Here is a 17955-nt window from a genome sequence, read left to right as displayed (position 1 = left end):
TCAAAAAGTTTCTTGGCACGGCCAACTAGCATGCGCCACATGGCCATGCTGGTTGGCCGCCATTCTCCCGTAGGTTAATGTATTTGATTTTGGTTTCGAGTACGATACTTTTTACTACTTTCTATGTATGGTGGCGGAATCTGATTTCCCCTACTTGGTGAGGGCATCTCCAGTCGCGCGCCCAGGAAGGCCTCCCCAAGCGATTTTTTTGCGCCGGCGCCAAAAAAACGGCCCAGTCGCGCCCCCAGGAGCCCGATTTTCGCCGGCCTGGGCCGAAAACAGCGCCGGCGGACCCAGGCCGAACCCGGCGCGCTGGGGGCGCTCGGGGGCACCGGGGCGAACTGTTTTGACGCGAAACAGCCGCGGGCCCGCCGCGTCAGCGACACGGCGCCTCGTCTTCCCCCAACGGCCTCGGTTCCCGCGGGGAATCAATGCCAAGGTTGCCGCCGGTCAGCCTTGCCATTGATTTCTCACGGGCGGCGCGTCATGGGACGGCGCGCCGACGCCTCCCCTTCCTTGCACGCGTACACACGGGTGCGGCGCGGCTATATAGCCGGTGGCCTGCACTCGCCTGTGCCCACACCAGCCCCGCCCCTCGCCGCCGCCCAGCTCCTCCCTCTCCCTACCTCTCCCGAGCGCCGCCGCCCAGCCCCTCCCTCTATCTCTCTACCTCTCCCGAGCCCGTCGCCATGGCAGAACGCTTCCCCGGAGACGAGGCAGCGGCCAACGGCTTCGGCCGCCGTTCGCTCCGCGAACAGGAGTCCTGGCTCCTGTTCCAGGCGAACATCCCGGCGCCGCCGGACATGCGCGCCGGGCCGACAGGGTGGAGGCTCAGCGCCAGGGGAGTGCCCATTCCCCCATTGCCCGACGCCATGGCGAAGCGGAAGTACTTCGCCGAGGAAGTCGCGGTCGTGCGCGCCTCCCTCACCGACGCCCAACTCTCCCTTCCCCAGTACGTCGCCGATAACCACACGGCTTGGGCGGCGTATTTCGAGCGCCGCCAGCAGCAGCGCTTGGCGTCCATCAACGGCGCGCCGGTGGTTGGCGGCCGGTAGAACAGCGAGGGGCGCCACCTGTGGTGGGGCGTCCCCGGCCGCACACTCGAGGGCGTGCTGACGTACCTCGAAGGCGGCAACGACCCGCCGTTGGCGTACCCGGCGAGGGCGGCCGTCCGGGCGCAGCACCGACGCGCCGGGCCATGGGCGCCAAGGAGGTTCCAGTCCTCCTCCTCTTCTTCCTCCTCCCGATCTTCATCGCACTCCTCCGGCAGTCCGGCCCTGCTCGGCGTCAAGGCCGAGCCCGCGGCGGAGACGCTGCTCGGCCGGCGCACTCGCAGCGCCGTCATCGTCATCAACGAGGGCGGCCAGCGTGCCTACTCGTCGGCTCCTCCTCCGCGCTTCGTCAAGTCAAAGACGGAGCCGGGGCTCGCGCCTGTGAAGACGGAGCCGGGGCTCGCGCCGGTGAAGAAGGAGCCGGCCGCGCCAGTGACGACGGAGCTCGACGACGACGACGCGGCCCTGGAATGGGCATGCAGGGACTCCATAGCGATGGAGAAGGAGCGCCTGGAGAAGGCGAAGGAGCGCCAGCGCGCCGCCCTGCTTCGCTTCGCGGAGCATCGACGCGGCCGCGACGAAGGTGGAGTCGTCGTCATCTGCGACAACGACGACGACGACGACGATGCGCCGCCACCAGTCCACCATGGCGACGCCGGGCAGGGGTCCAGCAAGGGCGCCCGCGTCAAGGAGGAGAAGGCCGCCGACGACGATGGCGACTTCAGCCAGTTTTTCCTTTAGATTAGTTTATGTATATGTGCTATGTAATGAAAATCCGCGAACTTCGTCGAAATGTGCCGAAATTTATCGTGTTTGGCCGAATTTTATCGTGTTTAAGCCGAACTTCGCCGAACTTCTTTTATTTTAAAACGTGCCTGGGGGCGGCCCTGGCGCCGGCGGCTGGGGACCAACTCGCCCTCAGGCCCAATTTTTGCGCCGGCTCACCCCCAGGCGGCGATTTTAGGCGCCCCCTGGGGGACGAACGGCTGGAGATGCCCTGAGGTGCTAGTTTCCGTTTTTCTTTTTCCAAAAAGATCAAATCTATTATAAAAGTTAGTTTTTGATAAAAAAAAAGTTTATGAACGGCCGACTGGAACGACCTTTTCATTCACTGAGAGAGAGAAAACAATGTTGCTGGAGAGTATTTTCGTATTGTGTGTCTTTGGTGCTTTTAGGAGAGCTTGTGTGAATTATATGTTAGAGCATCTCTAGCAGACACCATAAAAGCGGTCAAACTCTTATAATTTTTGGTTTTGAAAGTTTTGATAGAAAAAGTGTATAGAATAGGCACAGTAAAAATAGTCAAACACGTAAATATTTTCCAGGCCACCAAAAACCCACACCCGAGACCCTTGTATTTAAAGGCTCGGAGGCCAAACTGAGGGTGCCCCGTATACCGGTCAACGCTGGTTGTGGGTAGATTTCTTGCCCCAAATGTCACCGGACCGACACCGGAGTCCAGGATCTGGCGAAATTCGTCGCATCCAACCACACACAGGTCCATCTGGTGAGGTCCCAATCTAATTCCTTTACTTTCTCCTCTCGTAATTGTATCGCAGCAACCCTTTCAGCCCTTCTCCATCGTTTCTGCCATGGTCATTCGTCATTTGTCTGGTTGTTATAATTTTTTTTCCTGGTGTCATTTGTCTGGTTGTTATAATTTTTTTTCCAGTATATGGTAGAGAATAACAAGATTAAGCTCAGCACCATTATGCAGAGCAATCGCGGTTCTTCAACAATCTGGCAAACGAGTGCATTGGATGGTACAGGTTTAGCCACGAATCTGCTGACACCTAGGCAAGACGATGTGTCGTGCTCAACGCTTGGTCTTGAACTGTGCCTTGCTGAGAAAGATGGTGGCAGTTCTCAAGAAGATAGTCCGTATGGCACATTGACTGCTACTTTGGGTGGAATTCTCACTGCAAAGAATGCTAATAAGCCAATTGAACTACCAACAGTGTCAGGCCTTCCACCTTATACAACATGGGTGTTTTTGGACAGGTCTGTTTCGTATCACAAGCACTTCCCAACCTCCCCAAAACTGATGCAGATGTATTAAATATTGAATCTCTGTGTGTTGCTACTGCACGGTTGAGGTAGAGAGCAGCAGCAACAGCTTATGATTAGATTGAGGGCATGCTTTGAATGGAAGTGTTTGCTGATAGGGATTTTAATAGTATATTTTGTACATAAGAGTTTTACTTTTCTCCTTTTGCAAGAGTAAGGTCTCGTACTGTTTCTGAGACAAAAGATTTCTGGGGGTTTCATGCAGGAACCAGAGGATGACCGAAGACCAATCTGCATTTCATCGACAAAATATTTACTATAATGCAGATTGTGGTAAAGCTTTAATGTTCAGTGATAGTGAAGATGAAGTTGTTGAGGATGAAGAGGAGAAAAGGGAATTCAAAAGCTCTGAAGATTGTTTTATTCGGTAAACAAACTTGGGGTTTCCATTGTTTTCTTTTGCATTACTTTACCTTACCTAGGTTTAACTTCTGCACTTATTTGTGACTGACATCTGCTATGGTTTAAGAATCACAGTTTTTTGAATGATCGCTATTGCACTTACTTTTCTTTAAAGCAATAAGTTTGTCGTATTTTCCTTTATTGATTGCACACACTTTACTTTAAATTTAAAGATTGTCACAACTTTATTTCACAAGACATAATATATCAAGATTTATACAGTAGTATGAAAGTAGTGCAAATACAAAATATCACTTATGTAATTATTGTGGCATGCATAGGTCCACTTCATTTTCATGTAGTAGAGAACTTCAATAGCAATAAGTTACACATGTGCGGCTTTTTTACTTTTCTACCTAGGGTCTCTTCTGTTGCTGCTGCTGTCTAATTATTTTTCATTGTGGGAACATAATCAAACTAGCCTAGCTTGGACCCCCAGAAAAGTAAGGTTATTGAGTTTTATCCAAACTGGGTGCAGGATTTGCTTTTACCATATTGTTCAGGAACAAAATTATCGAGTTTACACTGTCTACCTCTAATCTGAGTAGTTTGTTGATGAGTTTACATCTTTCTTAAACTTGATAGATCAACAATATATTTTGGCTTCTGCTATAAGATGTCTTTCTCTCGCTGGGCATTTTGATGTTCTGGTGTAATAATTTATGTTCCTCCTCTACTTTCATGTTAGGATGACCATTGACGGATGTGGCATGTCTGATGAAGTGCTGGAGACCCTAGCTCAATGTTTTGAGAAGACTGCTGGTGATATAAAGGTTAGCTTTCTCTTCATAGTCAGTTAATCTCAATAGCATTCTGGCCATTTGGGCTTTTCCTTTTCCAATTTACATTTTCACCATTGACAATAACACACATAGCCCTATTTTTACAGGCCAGATATGAGATCTTACAAGGAGAGAATACTGAAGGTTCTTCCAAAGAAGTGCCCAAACTTAATGCCAAACTGAAAGATATCTACCACGATAAAGATTTGGCTGCAGCATTGGATTCCTTCGATAATCTCTTTTGTCGGCGATGCCTAGTATGCTCATCTATCAATCATCATGTGATATATGTAATGCCTCTTGTTGCTGATGAATATTCTTCTCATCGTGACATTGGCAGGTTTTTTATTGCAAACTACATGGGTGTTCTCAAGATTTAATATTTCCTGTAAGTTTTGTTCCAGAATTATTTCCAAAATTACGTGTTTTTTCTTATTTGTGCCTTCTTCATACAGGCAGAAAAGCAATCACCTTGGGACAGCATGGATGATGGACCATGTGGTAGTCATTGTTATAAACTGGTTCGTATTTTATGGTGTATATGACTTCTGAAAAGCTGCTTGTCTTCTCTGACAATTTTGATTATGAAAAATAAGCACCGACTTGCATTGATACTGTTCTCAAACCATATATTGACAGGCCACCAAACACAAAGATTCAGTTGCATACTCACAACATAATTCTCCAAGCACAAGTTCTTGGAAGAAGGATGCACATCAAATGGAGAATAACTCAGCTTTAGTGGAAGATCGTAATTATTTGATGGTGGAAACAAATAATGAGCATTCAGCAACAGATGGTCATGATAGTTCGAGGAAGGAAGAATTAGTCGATAAGAATATATGCAGGCAAGAAGACAATCTTGTATCCTGGATGATGATTGAGCAAGAGCTTCTAGTTAAAGGTGTGGAGATTTTTGGAAGGAACAGGTTGGACCTTTCTCCTCATGACTGAATTTATACCTTGAACTTAATGTTAGTGTGTTACTACTCCCTCTGTAAAGAAATATAAGAGTGTTTAGGTCACTACTTCAGTGATCTAAACGCTCTTATATTTCTTTACGGAGGGAGTATTATACAACCAGTCAGGTCAAAGTTCCTATGTAGCTTTGAATAACCTGTCAACATAATTCTGAACTAAGTAAGGTTATGTGTGAAGGGTTATGCTCCGCCATTTGGAAGATTTTGATCATGGATCCTTAATGAGTAATGTTTATCCATAATTCTTCATGCCTTCTACTTACCTCATCATCATCCTAGACGTGTGAAGCTGTAGTGGGGATTGGAAAAACGTTGGAGAATGGAATGTTTAAAAATTCTTGTTATTGGAAGTTGCATGGACTATGACCATCGGCTTAGAAACATAACTACAAAAATATTTCCACTAATGATTTAATTTTAAAATTTTAGCTCCACAGTCCCACTACCACTTATATTTTTTAGGGCACTGATTTTTTTTGATAGGGCGCAAAACTACTCATTTTCCATGAAGATTTGCAAGCACATGTCACTTGCATCTGTCTTCTTTTCTTGGATTGTTGACAGTCGGAAGTTATTCTTGGGATTTTACTAACTCCGGGGGCCGAATCATCATTCTCCATTATCATTATTGTAGTCATAGGGTTACCCTGCTTTCTGGAATTAATAGTCATAAGACTGAACCTGTGGGCTTCTTTTCATGCAGTTGTTTAATTGCTCGGAACCTTCTTGATGGAGAGAAATCATGCAGTGATGTTTTTCAGTATATGAATTATATTGAGAACAGCAGCACATCTGAGGTTTTTAGCGGTGTTCTTTCTCTTGTTAAAGGATTCATAAAAGTAGGTTTCAGTTTACTCTCTATATTTTCACCCGGGTGGTATCTTATGTTAGTGCTGCCAATGTTGACATCACAGGGGCATGAGTTGGGCCTGGGTTCATGGCGTCCTAGAAAGCAAGGAAAGGTGAAGCATATCTCAAGATCTGCAGTCTACCCTCTCATAACGAAAAGGATTGCAGCAAGGAAGGGTGAGCTTCGTCAGCATTACAATCCATGTGGTTGTCAATCTGCATGTGGGAAACAGTGTCCATGTCGGGAAAATTATACAAGCTGTGAGAAATTCTGTGGGTGAGTTAATTGTGTTCCTTTACAAAATTTTGCATCATTATGCTTAAGTTTCTATGCATTTGAAGTATATAGATATATTTTTCTTCTATGTATCGCTGATCTCTCCCATGGTCTAATCTACTTTGGCTGGTACCAGAAATATTGTTTGCCGTCTGCTGCAGTGTGGCTTGGTTTGGTACTCATCCTTTGTTTAGGCTAGCTAATTGCCCGGGCATTCAGTGGCGGAGCTACGGCAAGGCCAAACAAGGCCATGGCCCGCCCAACCAAACAAGAATTCAGTGTAGAGTGATGCTAATTTTCGTTCCTGGGTGCAAATTTTTAGGTGTATATCTTAATCTAGCCATTTTTGGCCCGCCCAGTTATGTGTGTGTAGCTCCGCCACTGCGGGCATTGCAACGGGGGGATACATATTCTAGTTATCCTCCCGTCCGATGCTCAATGAACTTTCATAATTAACATGATCCTCATGTCTAAAGAATGATACTCTCCATAAGTAATGTGATCCCCCAACCAAAGAATGGTACTCTATAATTAACGTGATCTTCCCGTCCAGCGCTCGATGATACTTTCCATAATTAACCTAATCCTCCCGTTCAAAGAATGATACTCTCCATAATTAATGTGATCCTCTCGTCCAAAGAATGATACTCTCCATAATTAACGTGAAACCAACAAACTTATGAAACCAAACCAGACCACGACGTACCATCACGACCGCAGACTCCACTTTAATAGTAGAGATTATGCTTGGTTAGTCCTATTGTAGGTGAACTGAGGCTGCCTGTCTTCCTGGATATCAATACCATTGCTGATGTATCTTATATTTATAGATGTAGTTTGCTTTAACTTCCTGTTATATTGTTTAATATACCAAATGAATACTGTATAGTTGAGTTACTGTCTCATGACTCGTTACCATCCTTGAACTCTTTATAGAGAATATCTAATAATTCAAAAAAGATTTTACGATGCTGCATAATAGATGGATCAACTCTCAGAAGAGAATGAAATCAAATACTCCCTCCTATTCGTATTAATTGTCGCTGAAACGGATGTATCTAGACGTATTTCAGTGCTAGATACATACGTTTGAGCAACAACTAATATGGATCGGAGGAAGCACTACTCTTAGGTCCTCGATAATTTGTTATTATTACTTCATTTGAGAAATTCCATTTTTTATTGTAATGAGCTGTAAAGACGGATGAACACACATACGGTAGCATGCAAACAATTTGATATCCTCATCCTTATGTCATCATTTAGAGATTGTTATCTGTTGTGTGGAATTTTATGCTCCTTGCATTCCAGGTGTCCGAAAGCATGCAAGAATCGTTTTCGAGGTTGTAAGTGTGCAAAGGCTCAGTGTCGCAACCGCCAGTGCCCATGCTTTGCTGCTGACAGGGAATGTGATCCTGATGTGTGCAGAAACTGTGGGGTAGGGTATGTATCTGCAACTGGGGAACCTTTGAAAGATTGTGTAGTTAATTTTTAATGATCTGTTTAGACAGACTTGTGATTTTTGTTCTTTGCACTCTATGATCCAACCTGCACCAAAGTAGTTCAAAATTACCATTCTAATTTTTTTATCTCAAGATACTCATTTCTGCAACTAAAGCTTAAACAATGGGACTGAATTTAAGTTAATAAAATAAATTTGTAGCCATCAGCCATAGCCGACAATCATCATGCCTATTAATTTGATATGATGTTGCCCATTTGCTAGCATAGTTAATTGAATGCTCATGTGTACCAGTGCATTGTTTAAAGGGGGTGAAAACATATCTGTTTCCCATTTGTTTATGCACTTTGTTTAACTCTGCTAAAATCTGACATAATGATATACTGTGTAAATAAATTAGAACAATATCTTATTTGCGATGGGTATTTACCTGAACTCCGAAAGTTACTTTCTGAAATCATGTCAATGATGGGAAATCTTCTGACTTTGTAGTTTACTTCAATTGTTAATTTGTTATGCATGTATATGGAGTTAAGCAGCAAATCTTGGACAGCAACTTCACTTGAGTAACTTATTTTTGAAAGCAATCTCAGATGTATGAAGGGCCAGTTCTTTTGGCGGCTTAAAAAATAAGGCGCCTCCTCCCCAGCTTTTCCCATAAGCCGCCTCTCTCATTCATTGGGGCTTCTGAACTAGTTATGGGATAATTAATTTAGAAGCCTCAACAAATTTAGGGCGCGGCTTATTTTTTAAGCTGGGGAGAGGCAGCTTATTTTTTAAGCTACCCAAAAGAACTGGCCGTCAGAGTTATCCAGTCCTGCTTAACAGGGTGTTCCATTAGTGCCTTGTGGAAGTGGTTTGCTTCATAAGTTTTTTAGAACAACATTGAACTGTTCCTTTTCTAACCTACAGGTGTGGTGATGGTTCATTGGGAGTCCCCAACCAAAGAGGTGATAATTATGGATGCCAGAACATGAAACTGCTTCTTAGACAACAACAAAAGGTAAACAACAATGCACTTATGCTTATCAGATGCTGTGGACATCTTGTTTATAATTTCTTTGAGTCGATACTTGATTGATGATTTCTCATCCCATCCCTTACTAAACTGAAGATAAAGATAAGGACAGAAGATACTTTGTGTGCATAACTGCAGGCTCAAATGTCCAATCCATTACACAGTTGTACTTATAGATAGTTTCACCAGACCATGGTCTGAATTGCTATATGCTATTTAAACATGATTTAAGTGTTAGATCTCTTTTGAGCTACCTCTCATTAGTGTTGAAGCCGGTATCCCATATAGGCCCTTTAGGAACTAATTCCTTATGAGCGATGGTTTTTCTTGGTTATGGGTTTTCTGCTACGTTGCATGGATTCTTAGCTACGTATCGGATTCACGATACGGGGATACGCCCGATAAGGCAATTTTCTAAAAACTAGGATATGGGGATACATTTGTATATACATATTAATTATTAAAAATATGAAAAAAATAATGAGATTTTGGTAGGAAGCGTACTGTTTTATTGACACAATTGCTTAACAAAATTCTGAATATCTTCGGTTAATCCATTCTTCCTTCGATGGACGATGTTGATGGTTCGACATAATTGCTTAACAAATATGGTAATCACATTCGCAATTCTCACATCTCATTCACACGCACATAGTCGCATAGATAGATAATAGCATAATTTAGGTTCAAGTTTTCATACTACAAACCAGTCCACAAATGAAAACAAGAGTTCACAACCAATTCACAAATAAAACAGGAGTTCACATCACAGAAGTTTAGAAAGAAAATAGGAGTTTTTCACGCCGAACGAAGGGGTTGTTGTATCCAAAACGTATCCCAGAGGTATCCTAGATGTATCAAATATTTTTTTAAATCGATAAATCACAGGATACGTACGGGATACGTATCGGGCTGTATCGGGGCAGTATCCGGCTTGATACGCGCACTTTCTGAAGTATCCGTGCAACGTTCTGAAGTATCCGTGCAACGTAAGTTTTCCGAGCCAGCTATGAGCCAATTAGGATACTAAAACAAACTGATACCGTGAACTTGATTCAAGCCAGACACTTTTTTCAGCAAAAACTTTTCTTACCATCAATTGAAGTTTAATTAGTAGCCTTTGAGAACAGCATTTTTTCTTCTGAAATAAAGGAAAAAGAAAATTGGATAATGCCACCTTTGTTTTAAAAAAAGGCATTAACAGATATTGGAGGCAAACTGCATTTTTATGTTCACGATTGACTTAATGTTGTGACACAACACATCGGATACCCGGTAAAACACATGCCTCCCTATGAAATATTCACTTTTCTTAGGGAAATAAAATACTCACTTTCTTTTAGAATGTCCTGCCCCTCTTTCGAACAAAAAAAAACATATTTTTAGGCCTGTTGATGGTATTGAATTAGTGTGACTTTTGTTTCAGGTTGTACTTGGGAGATCTGATGTTTCTGGATGGGGAGCATTCGTTAAGGTAAAACTGCTCCTTTCATCCTCTTCACCATTCTTTTCCAGTACCCCAGAATAATGTTGGCAAGCATGAATATCTTTTCCACAATCTTCAGAATACTGTTGGCAAGGATGACTGTCTTGGGGAGTACACTGGGGAGCTTATTTCTCATAGGGAAGCAGCCAAGCGTGGACAGAGATATGACCGTGATAATTCATCATTCCTTTTCAACTTAAATACTGAGGTACGTGTGCAGAAATATACCAGTTACAGTATGCAAACATTCACGGTTACATGTGGGACTGATCACTAGATTTAGCTATAGTGCTTTTACATGAGCTGAGTTATTCTCCTTCTCAGCTCGGTTTATTCAAAAACCTGTATTCTATATCTGATCCAGACGCTAGCTGTTGCTTATGCATACTCTTTGGACGCAGTTTGTTCTCGATGCCTTCAGGATGGGCAACAAGCTGAAGTTTGCCAACCATTCCCCTGATCCGAATTGCTATGCCAAGGTTATGTTTGTAGCAAGCGACCATAGGGTGGGCATATTCGCCAAAGAGCGGATTAATGCAGGCACGGAGATTTTTTATGATTACCATTACGCGCCTGACGAAGCACCAGCGTGGGCTCTGAAGGCTGATGATGCCACTGGAGCGAAAGACCCCGGTCAATCTTCCAGTGGAAGCGCAAAGAAGGCTGATGCTCCTGGAGCGAAAGACCCCGGGCAATCTTCCAGCGGACGAGCAAAGAGGCCTCGGAAGTCTTCCAGAGGGCGACCGAGGAAGCATGCCCGGTGAAGAAACACCATTGGTTGATTCTTTTTGTCACGGGGCTGAAATTCAGAAGCTACCTCAGCACCTTTAGTTTGAACTTTGACATTCGTTGGCACCTTTATCAGCACTCCTTGTGGATGGAGCATGAACCATTTAATAAGTGTCGGGTTTTATTCAGCCCTAGGGCTTGTAATAAGGTGCCCACGCCGTAGCGGCGATTGGGGTCAGTGGTGTTGCGGGCATCCGGTCTATTTGGCTGGAAACTGCACCGGACGCTGTATCAGTTTCGGTGGCCGGCGATCATGCTGTGCCGTTGGTTTAATTGAATAACTATGTTCAATGTATGTTGTGATCTGTGCCCTGCACAGCGAGTTTTTTTTTGCCTTTGTTGGTGCGTTTGCACTTCCCAGACCGCACATGCTGATCCAGGCGAGATGATGGTCGTTGCGAGGGATTTGTCGTTCGAGCAACACGCCCTGTCATCATGGCTTGCTGTTGCTGGTTTGGCAATCAAGATGCAAGGGCCGTCCATCAGATATACTCGTATGCTGAGTTGCCATCTCACTTGTGGTAAATTTGATGGAGGGTCAAAGTCAGCCTGGAGAGAGTTGGTGTGGTCTGATGAAAAAGTTCAGGCAGGTTTTCGCCTCTCGTAGACTGCTCCAATTAATCTGTTACAGTAACAGATTAATTGGAGCACTCCGTAGTAAATTATGCTAGCTCTTAATCGAAGAGTTTGTGGTTTGGATGCCGAAGTATTTCTAGATTTCTTCTGTTGCATGGTCAAAGTTTATATGCTTCGATTCTTATATCATTTTTGCGGGGAAGTTTATATGCTGTAATTCTTAAATCATGTGATCAGTTTGAGATAGCTTCAATCTACGAACAGATTATATCATCAACGAAGTGATGGACAACATACATGACACACGGTTAGTCTTGGATCAAATAATAAGTTGCGTGATAATTTTTCACAATGCTGCATGTAGTAATCAGATGATATATAGTTCTAGCGGATCAATTTGTCCAAGCATCGATAACATTCCTCTTAAGAATTTCTTTAGCTATGTAGCACACACAGCTCCATTTCCATACTATTGGAGAGGAGAGGAAAATCATATGTGCATATTGTACCTTCCTAATTTCTATATATATGTACGTATAGACTATATAATATATGTAGATGCACCACATATATATATGTCCACGCCCACACGTATTTTTACACGAAAAATAAAAGAAGGATTTGGACGTCCTGATCATACAGACATTTCTGCATGATTCGTTAGGCTCATATAGATATAGTAGCAAACGAGGAATTAATTACTAACCCATCAATCAGTACAGATATAGCTTAACCCAGATCGCTGGTACACCAGGTGAATGAATCATCAGTCATCAGAGCCTCAGCTCCAAGTCCAGCTCCTCGCTGCTCCCGGGACCTTTCTTCTGCGCGCCGCCGCCGTCGGCCGGCGGTGCGGCGGCTTGGCGGCGGCGCTCGTCGCGGTGGACGTTCATGTGGCCCCCGAGCGCCTGCGCGTTGGTGAAGCCTCTGTTGCAGAAGCTGCACTCGTGGTACTCCCTCGCCCGCCTCGCCGCGGCGTCCTCCGGCGAGCCCACCTTGCTGCCACCTCCCTCCATCGGACCAGCGGACCTAGCTAGGCGAAAGCTGACTCTGTGTGTGTGTGTGTGTGTGTGTGTGTGTGTGTGTGTGCGCGTGTGTGTGAGTAGCCTCTAGTAAGTGTCGTGGAGCTCGTTGTGGTTCGATGGATCCTAGGAACTCCGATTCTTGTGATTGGATCTTGGGAACGCAACAATGGCAGCGGTATATTTATAAGTGGTTGCTGGCTTCGGGGACGCGGAGACCCCGGCCGGCCATTGCCGGCCTAGTTGGCAGATATAGCGTGGCGCTGCGGGTGGGTGTACTATGCCGACGCTGATGGGCCGTGAGAGGCTGGTTTATACATATGTAGCCATGTAGCTCTACCGCCCACCTGATTTTGATCATAGCGTACACTGCATCTCTTCCAATCCTTTCGAAACCCAGGCACGCATGGAAGCATTATTATTATTATTATTACTACTAGCACAGATGCCCGTGCGTTGCAACGGGAGAAACTTTTGGTGTGGATTCAAATTTAGCGAAAATTGTTCGATCTTGTTCATTTCACCAACTTGCTCGATGCGCACCTTCTTCTAGTCAACATTGACAAAGCGCCCGTTCTTCTGCCCAACCGTGACAAATTCTATATCTATATCGATAGAGGAAGGTAAAAAATTGAAAAAAAAATCTAGTGCACTTCATATCTTAAAAAGTCAAAAATATGGTTACTCACCTCGCCAAAAAAGGTTACTTTCCTCTCCAATATTGTTGTTATGATAGTGTAAACATAATGTAATTGTCGTCGTGTCTGCCGGAGTTTCACTAGAAGGGAATAAAAGGAAAATGAGCTAAAATCAGGAACCGAGTAAGAAAATTATGAAACTTAGAAACTTTTGTTCAAAATTGTACAATTAAAAGCTTGATTTTATCTGAAAATCAAATTAATAACAGAAAGTTTAAATATAAAATAATTTAATTTAATGTTGGATTTCCTACTAATTAATTTCGTGATATGCATATATATGCCCGCTTTTTAAATAGAAAGGCAATCAGCGACAATAATTATCCCCGCATGCATCTTACTTTTTTTAGATCTGCATCTCCGCCTTTAAGTAGGAAAGCAATCAAGCTGCACTTAAATCATTGCCTTCCCGTGGAGTCAACTTCTTCATTTGCCTTTTTTCCTTGGCATTATTTCTTCCTTAGATTCTTGTCTTTCTAATTGCAGATAGTCATTTATTTCTTAGATTCTTGGGGCAGCTCTGCTTATTTTTCAGGCAATTCATAATCTAACACATGCATGGCTTTAGCCCAGTTGGTTGTGCACATTGAGCTGAAACGGCAGGTCATTAGTTCGATCACCATGAAAATCAACTAATTTTTGCTGCTGCTCCACTACAATCTCGGCCATATGCAAGGGCAACGGCGCTGCTCATAATCTCGGCCCATGTGGGGCAAAGCCCATGACAGACAGAAAATTGTAATTTGTCGAATTTATACTGATGGCAACATTAGTACCACCTCGTGTATATATATTTTAAATTTAAACTGAAAGCGTAAATTCACGGGAGAAAGCGTATTGTGACGGTGAACCCACGGAGTCAATCCGTGCTTTATTATTATTATATACATATTATTATATTATTATTATTACTAGCAAAAATGCCCGTGCGTTGCAACGGGAGAGAAAAAATTGCACACTCCTGTTTTAAGACTCCATAGGTCAAATCCTTTTCTCAACATGACGCCCATCCGTGACAATGGACGTCCTCCTTCCCACTGTCACCGACAATGGTTGCAGTGCCCGAGACTACACCCGTGCTTTGGTACAGAGCAAAGCAAATACTGCTAACCGTATGTTTATTAACATAACTTCCTATCATTAATAATAAGCACAAAGATTATTAATAGTACATATCATCAAATTTATGACCTTTTAATGTAACTAACAAATTAGGCTGGCTAACAAAATCACTTTAAGATTATTAAGAAAATTAATAAATTTCCTCAGTAATAAAGAATCAAATCATTACATGAGCATTTGGATTTGTCTATTATATAGTTGAATTACTGTTACTAATTTTAATTTATTGGACATTTTTCCATATTTATTAATCAAAGTGCATGTGTTAATTCTTTACTTTAACTGGCAATGCATTATCTTTTAATCTTTGTGAGTGACCAATTTTTTGGCACCGGTGTAGCCATAAGCTCCACTTATTATATTTGTGCTTATAAAAAATAACATGGTATTTTACCTCATAAATATATATTGTTGTAAACTGAAACAAAGTCCACACCATGGAGTTTGGAGACATGTACTAACTTTTCTTCTGAAGCTAGTTGTGATGTCGTACCTTCAAAATTCGGGGCCTTGTGCAAAATCAAAATTAGGCCCTATATTTAAAAAATATAAATTAAAATATCTGTATAAATTATTGCGGTGCTACATATTTTTTCAGGGAGTTCACATTTTATCTTAAAATTTGAATCTACCCAAATTAATGATGTATCAGAAAGAACAAAAATTATGACAGTAGAAACTTTAGAGGGGTGAAAGTTTGGAGACCATGAATGGCAGGCATTACATGGGATGGGGTCGCTCTACTAAGAACCATGCAGTGAATGAGAAACAAAAATACAGGGAGACAGAGAGAGAGAGAGACGTGAGGTTGGCCTGTATTTTAGGGCGAGTCCTTTTCATTTATTTCGCTCTTAAAAGCCCATTAGCACCTAATCACTTGACCAGTAGTTGTTTTTCTTTGAGCAATATGTCTTGACCTAGTAATATCAATCTCTGATTTTGGCATCCCTGGAATTTGGAGGCCTTGTTCAACCGCTCCGGTTGCACATGTCAAGATAGGGCCTGCTAGTTGTAGTCATGCTTAAACATAGCGCATACGAAAGATATCATACCTGATAAATTAATCATCATACGGTTTGTGGATCTAGGAAAAATATAGTTCGTACTTGCGGCAATATTCAGTTTTATTTTCCTTACTTTTACAGTACTGCAACCTACAATCGATGAAGACCATGAAGCCAACACAAGCCATCGTTTTGTCGTTTTATTGTGTAGGCCATTGTGAGCCGTATGCATGCATTCTCAGCAGCTAGCCTACGTGTAAGGAATACAATCCATCAGCAACCATCTTCTATATGCAAATGCAAATTTGGTCTTTATCCGTCTCGCGTGCATGCAGTCTCAGCAGTTAGCTTGCCAAGGCTCATTTCACGATTACAGAGGCTATAAAATAAATAATTAACGCATGATATAACTTCAGATGCAATGCACCAAGTGTCTATATTATCTTGTACGTATATTTGCATATTAATTCCCCACAAAAAAGTGCATTAATTCCACAAAAATATGTTTCATGTCTACTGTTTTATAGTATTATGTTTTAGAAGTGCCTGCCGCTCGTTTCCTTAGGAATGTCAACTTTTTTTTTTATTTCTATTGGTGTGTGCGATCTATTATTAAGAGCACGGCCGGATGGGTGTAAAAGCTTGGCCCTGGTGGATGCCTTTGATTTCTTTCTTGCATGTTTTCTTGGATCCGTTTATAGCCGACCACATATATAGAATGCGAATTAGCCTCTATTTTCTTTCCTGTTTATAATATAGCCCATCACATATATAGAATGCCAATTAGTCTCTCTTTCCTTCCTTATTCCCTGAGCTACTTTTTCCTTCCTTATTTTGATCACGTTGGAAATCCTCTTTTAAATGGGCGTGCAGTAATAATTAGCCTTTCTTTCCTTTGTAATATCTTTCTCATGATTCACTGCTTCCTAATACCCAAAAAACTCAAAGACGTATTTAAATTGGGTGAGTTGGATGTAAAGCAGCGAGGCGGTACTATTTAGTAGGAAAGTAAACTTTGGATTGAACACGCAAGGTGTGCTGGATGGGTTGGTCGCAACGAACTGCAGGTCCTGAGTTTGAACTCTGGTAACCTGAATGTTTTTTTACCTCGTTTCCTTTGTATTACAACCGGGCCTGCTGGATTCAAAGGATGTGAGGCTTGCATGGGCCTATTTTGGAGTGCGGATGGGCTGCTCGATATGGCCCAGCCAGGATGGGTGAGCGTAATGATGTCACTTTATGTACGAATATTTTAATAGGTTAGAAGAAGTTAGTAACAAAAAATTAGTACCACCTTGGTTAGAAACTTAGAATTCAAACTGAAAGCGTAAATTCACAGGAAGAAAGCGTATTGTGACGGTGAACCCACGGAGTCAATCCATGCTTTATTATTATTAGGGATAGATTATTATTATTATCATTTGTGTTGTGATTCATGAATGAATAGGAATCAACTTATTTTTGCAAGGAAAATAATTACTAACTAACTACATAATTAAATGAACACGCACCGTGAACTTATTATTGGATAAGTTCGTAATTTTCCAATTGATTTAATCCATAAATAAATCATGATGATGACAATAACGATATTAATCTTGAAGATGGCGGGTGGCGACGAAGTGCCTTCCCACCAGGACTAATAAACATTCATGTGATCTTGAAGTTTCCTTTTTTGCGAGAAAATTTTCAATCTATTCATTCTCAATTGTGATAGTACAAAGAACATCAGAGATAATAAAATTTACAACCAGGTCCATAGTACAGTAGTGATCAAATGTTACTACTGCAAAAATAAATACATAAATTTCATAGATAGTTCTCATAAAATAACATACAACTATCTAGAGCATCTAAAACATACATTGAAGCTAACACACAACTATGTAAAACATTTAAATGCAACAACAAATGCGATCAAAATCGCAACTAAGGTAACAATTGATCCAACGACATAATGATACCAAGCCTCTTTATCAATGACATATTTTCTAATCTTTCTAATCTTCAAGCGCATTGCATCCATCTGGATCTTGTGTAGACCGACAACATCGACAACATGCAACTCCAATTTCATCTTCTCTTCTTCAATTCTTTTCAATTTTTCTTTCAAATAATTGTTTACTTTTTAACTAAATTTAACCTCTCGACAAGAGAGTCGGTTGAAATTTTCGGTTCACATACCTCCTAGATAAAAACATCTATGTCAAGTTGGTCGGCATAATTGTCATAAACACTAAATGAAATAAATAATTATAAAAGATAATATACCACATCCGAATCATAGACCGGACGAGAGCCGACGGGGGATGATATCAAAATCATGGCACTATATAATAACAAACAATAATACAAGTAAGAAAATTATA

General features: G+C 42.2%; 1 protein-coding gene across 2 annotated transcripts; it reads left to right on the top strand.

The window, feature by feature from the left end:
- Positions 1–2733: 2733 nt before the first annotated feature.
- LOC119328378 (histone-lysine N-methyltransferase CLF-like) lies at positions 2734–11451 on the top strand. Of its 2 annotated transcripts, XM_037601374.1 has the most exons (14): positions 2734–3053; positions 3325–3486; positions 4210–4294; positions 4411–4560; positions 4644–4691; positions 4759–4824; positions 4943–5232; positions 5987–6080; positions 6198–6409; positions 7721–7852; positions 8784–8874; positions 10316–10363; positions 10455–10583; positions 10777–11451. In XM_037601374.1, exons 1-14 carry the CDS (start codon positions 2764–2766, stop codon positions 11137–11139), a joined length of 2160 nt encoding a protein of 719 aa, XP_037457271.1. In that variant the 5' UTR covers positions 2734–2763; the 3' UTR covers positions 11140–11451. The 2 variants fall into 2 exon arrangements, with proteins under 2 accessions (XP_037457271.1, XP_037457270.1); XM_037601373.1 differs by having other exon boundaries at positions 5987–6409.
- The last annotated feature ends 6504 nt before the right edge of the window (positions 11452–17955 follow it).

This window comes from Triticum dicoccoides, chromosome 7A (assembly GCF_002162155.2).
Source record: "Triticum dicoccoides isolate Atlit2015 ecotype Zavitan chromosome 7A, WEW_v2.0, whole genome shotgun sequence".
Lineage (NCBI taxonomy): Eukaryota > Viridiplantae > Streptophyta > Magnoliopsida > Poales > Poaceae > Triticum > Triticum dicoccoides.
This window is presented reverse-complemented; position numbering and strand designations above follow the sequence as displayed.

Excerpts from the sequence above, each read along its gene's own strand:
- LOC119328378 (XM_037601373.1), top strand. The coding sequence starts at position 2,764 with ATGCAGAGCAATCGCGGTTCTTCAACAATCTGGCAAACGAGTGCATTG. Across the intron at positions 3,487-4,209 it reads TCTGAAGATTGTTTTATTCG|GATGACCATTGACGGATGTG; the intron begins GTAAACAAACTT and ends CTTTCATGTTAG. Across the intron at positions 7,853-8,783 it reads TGCAGAAACTGTGGGGTAGG|GTGTGGTGATGGTTCATTGG; the intron begins GTATGTATCTGC and ends TCTAACCTACAG.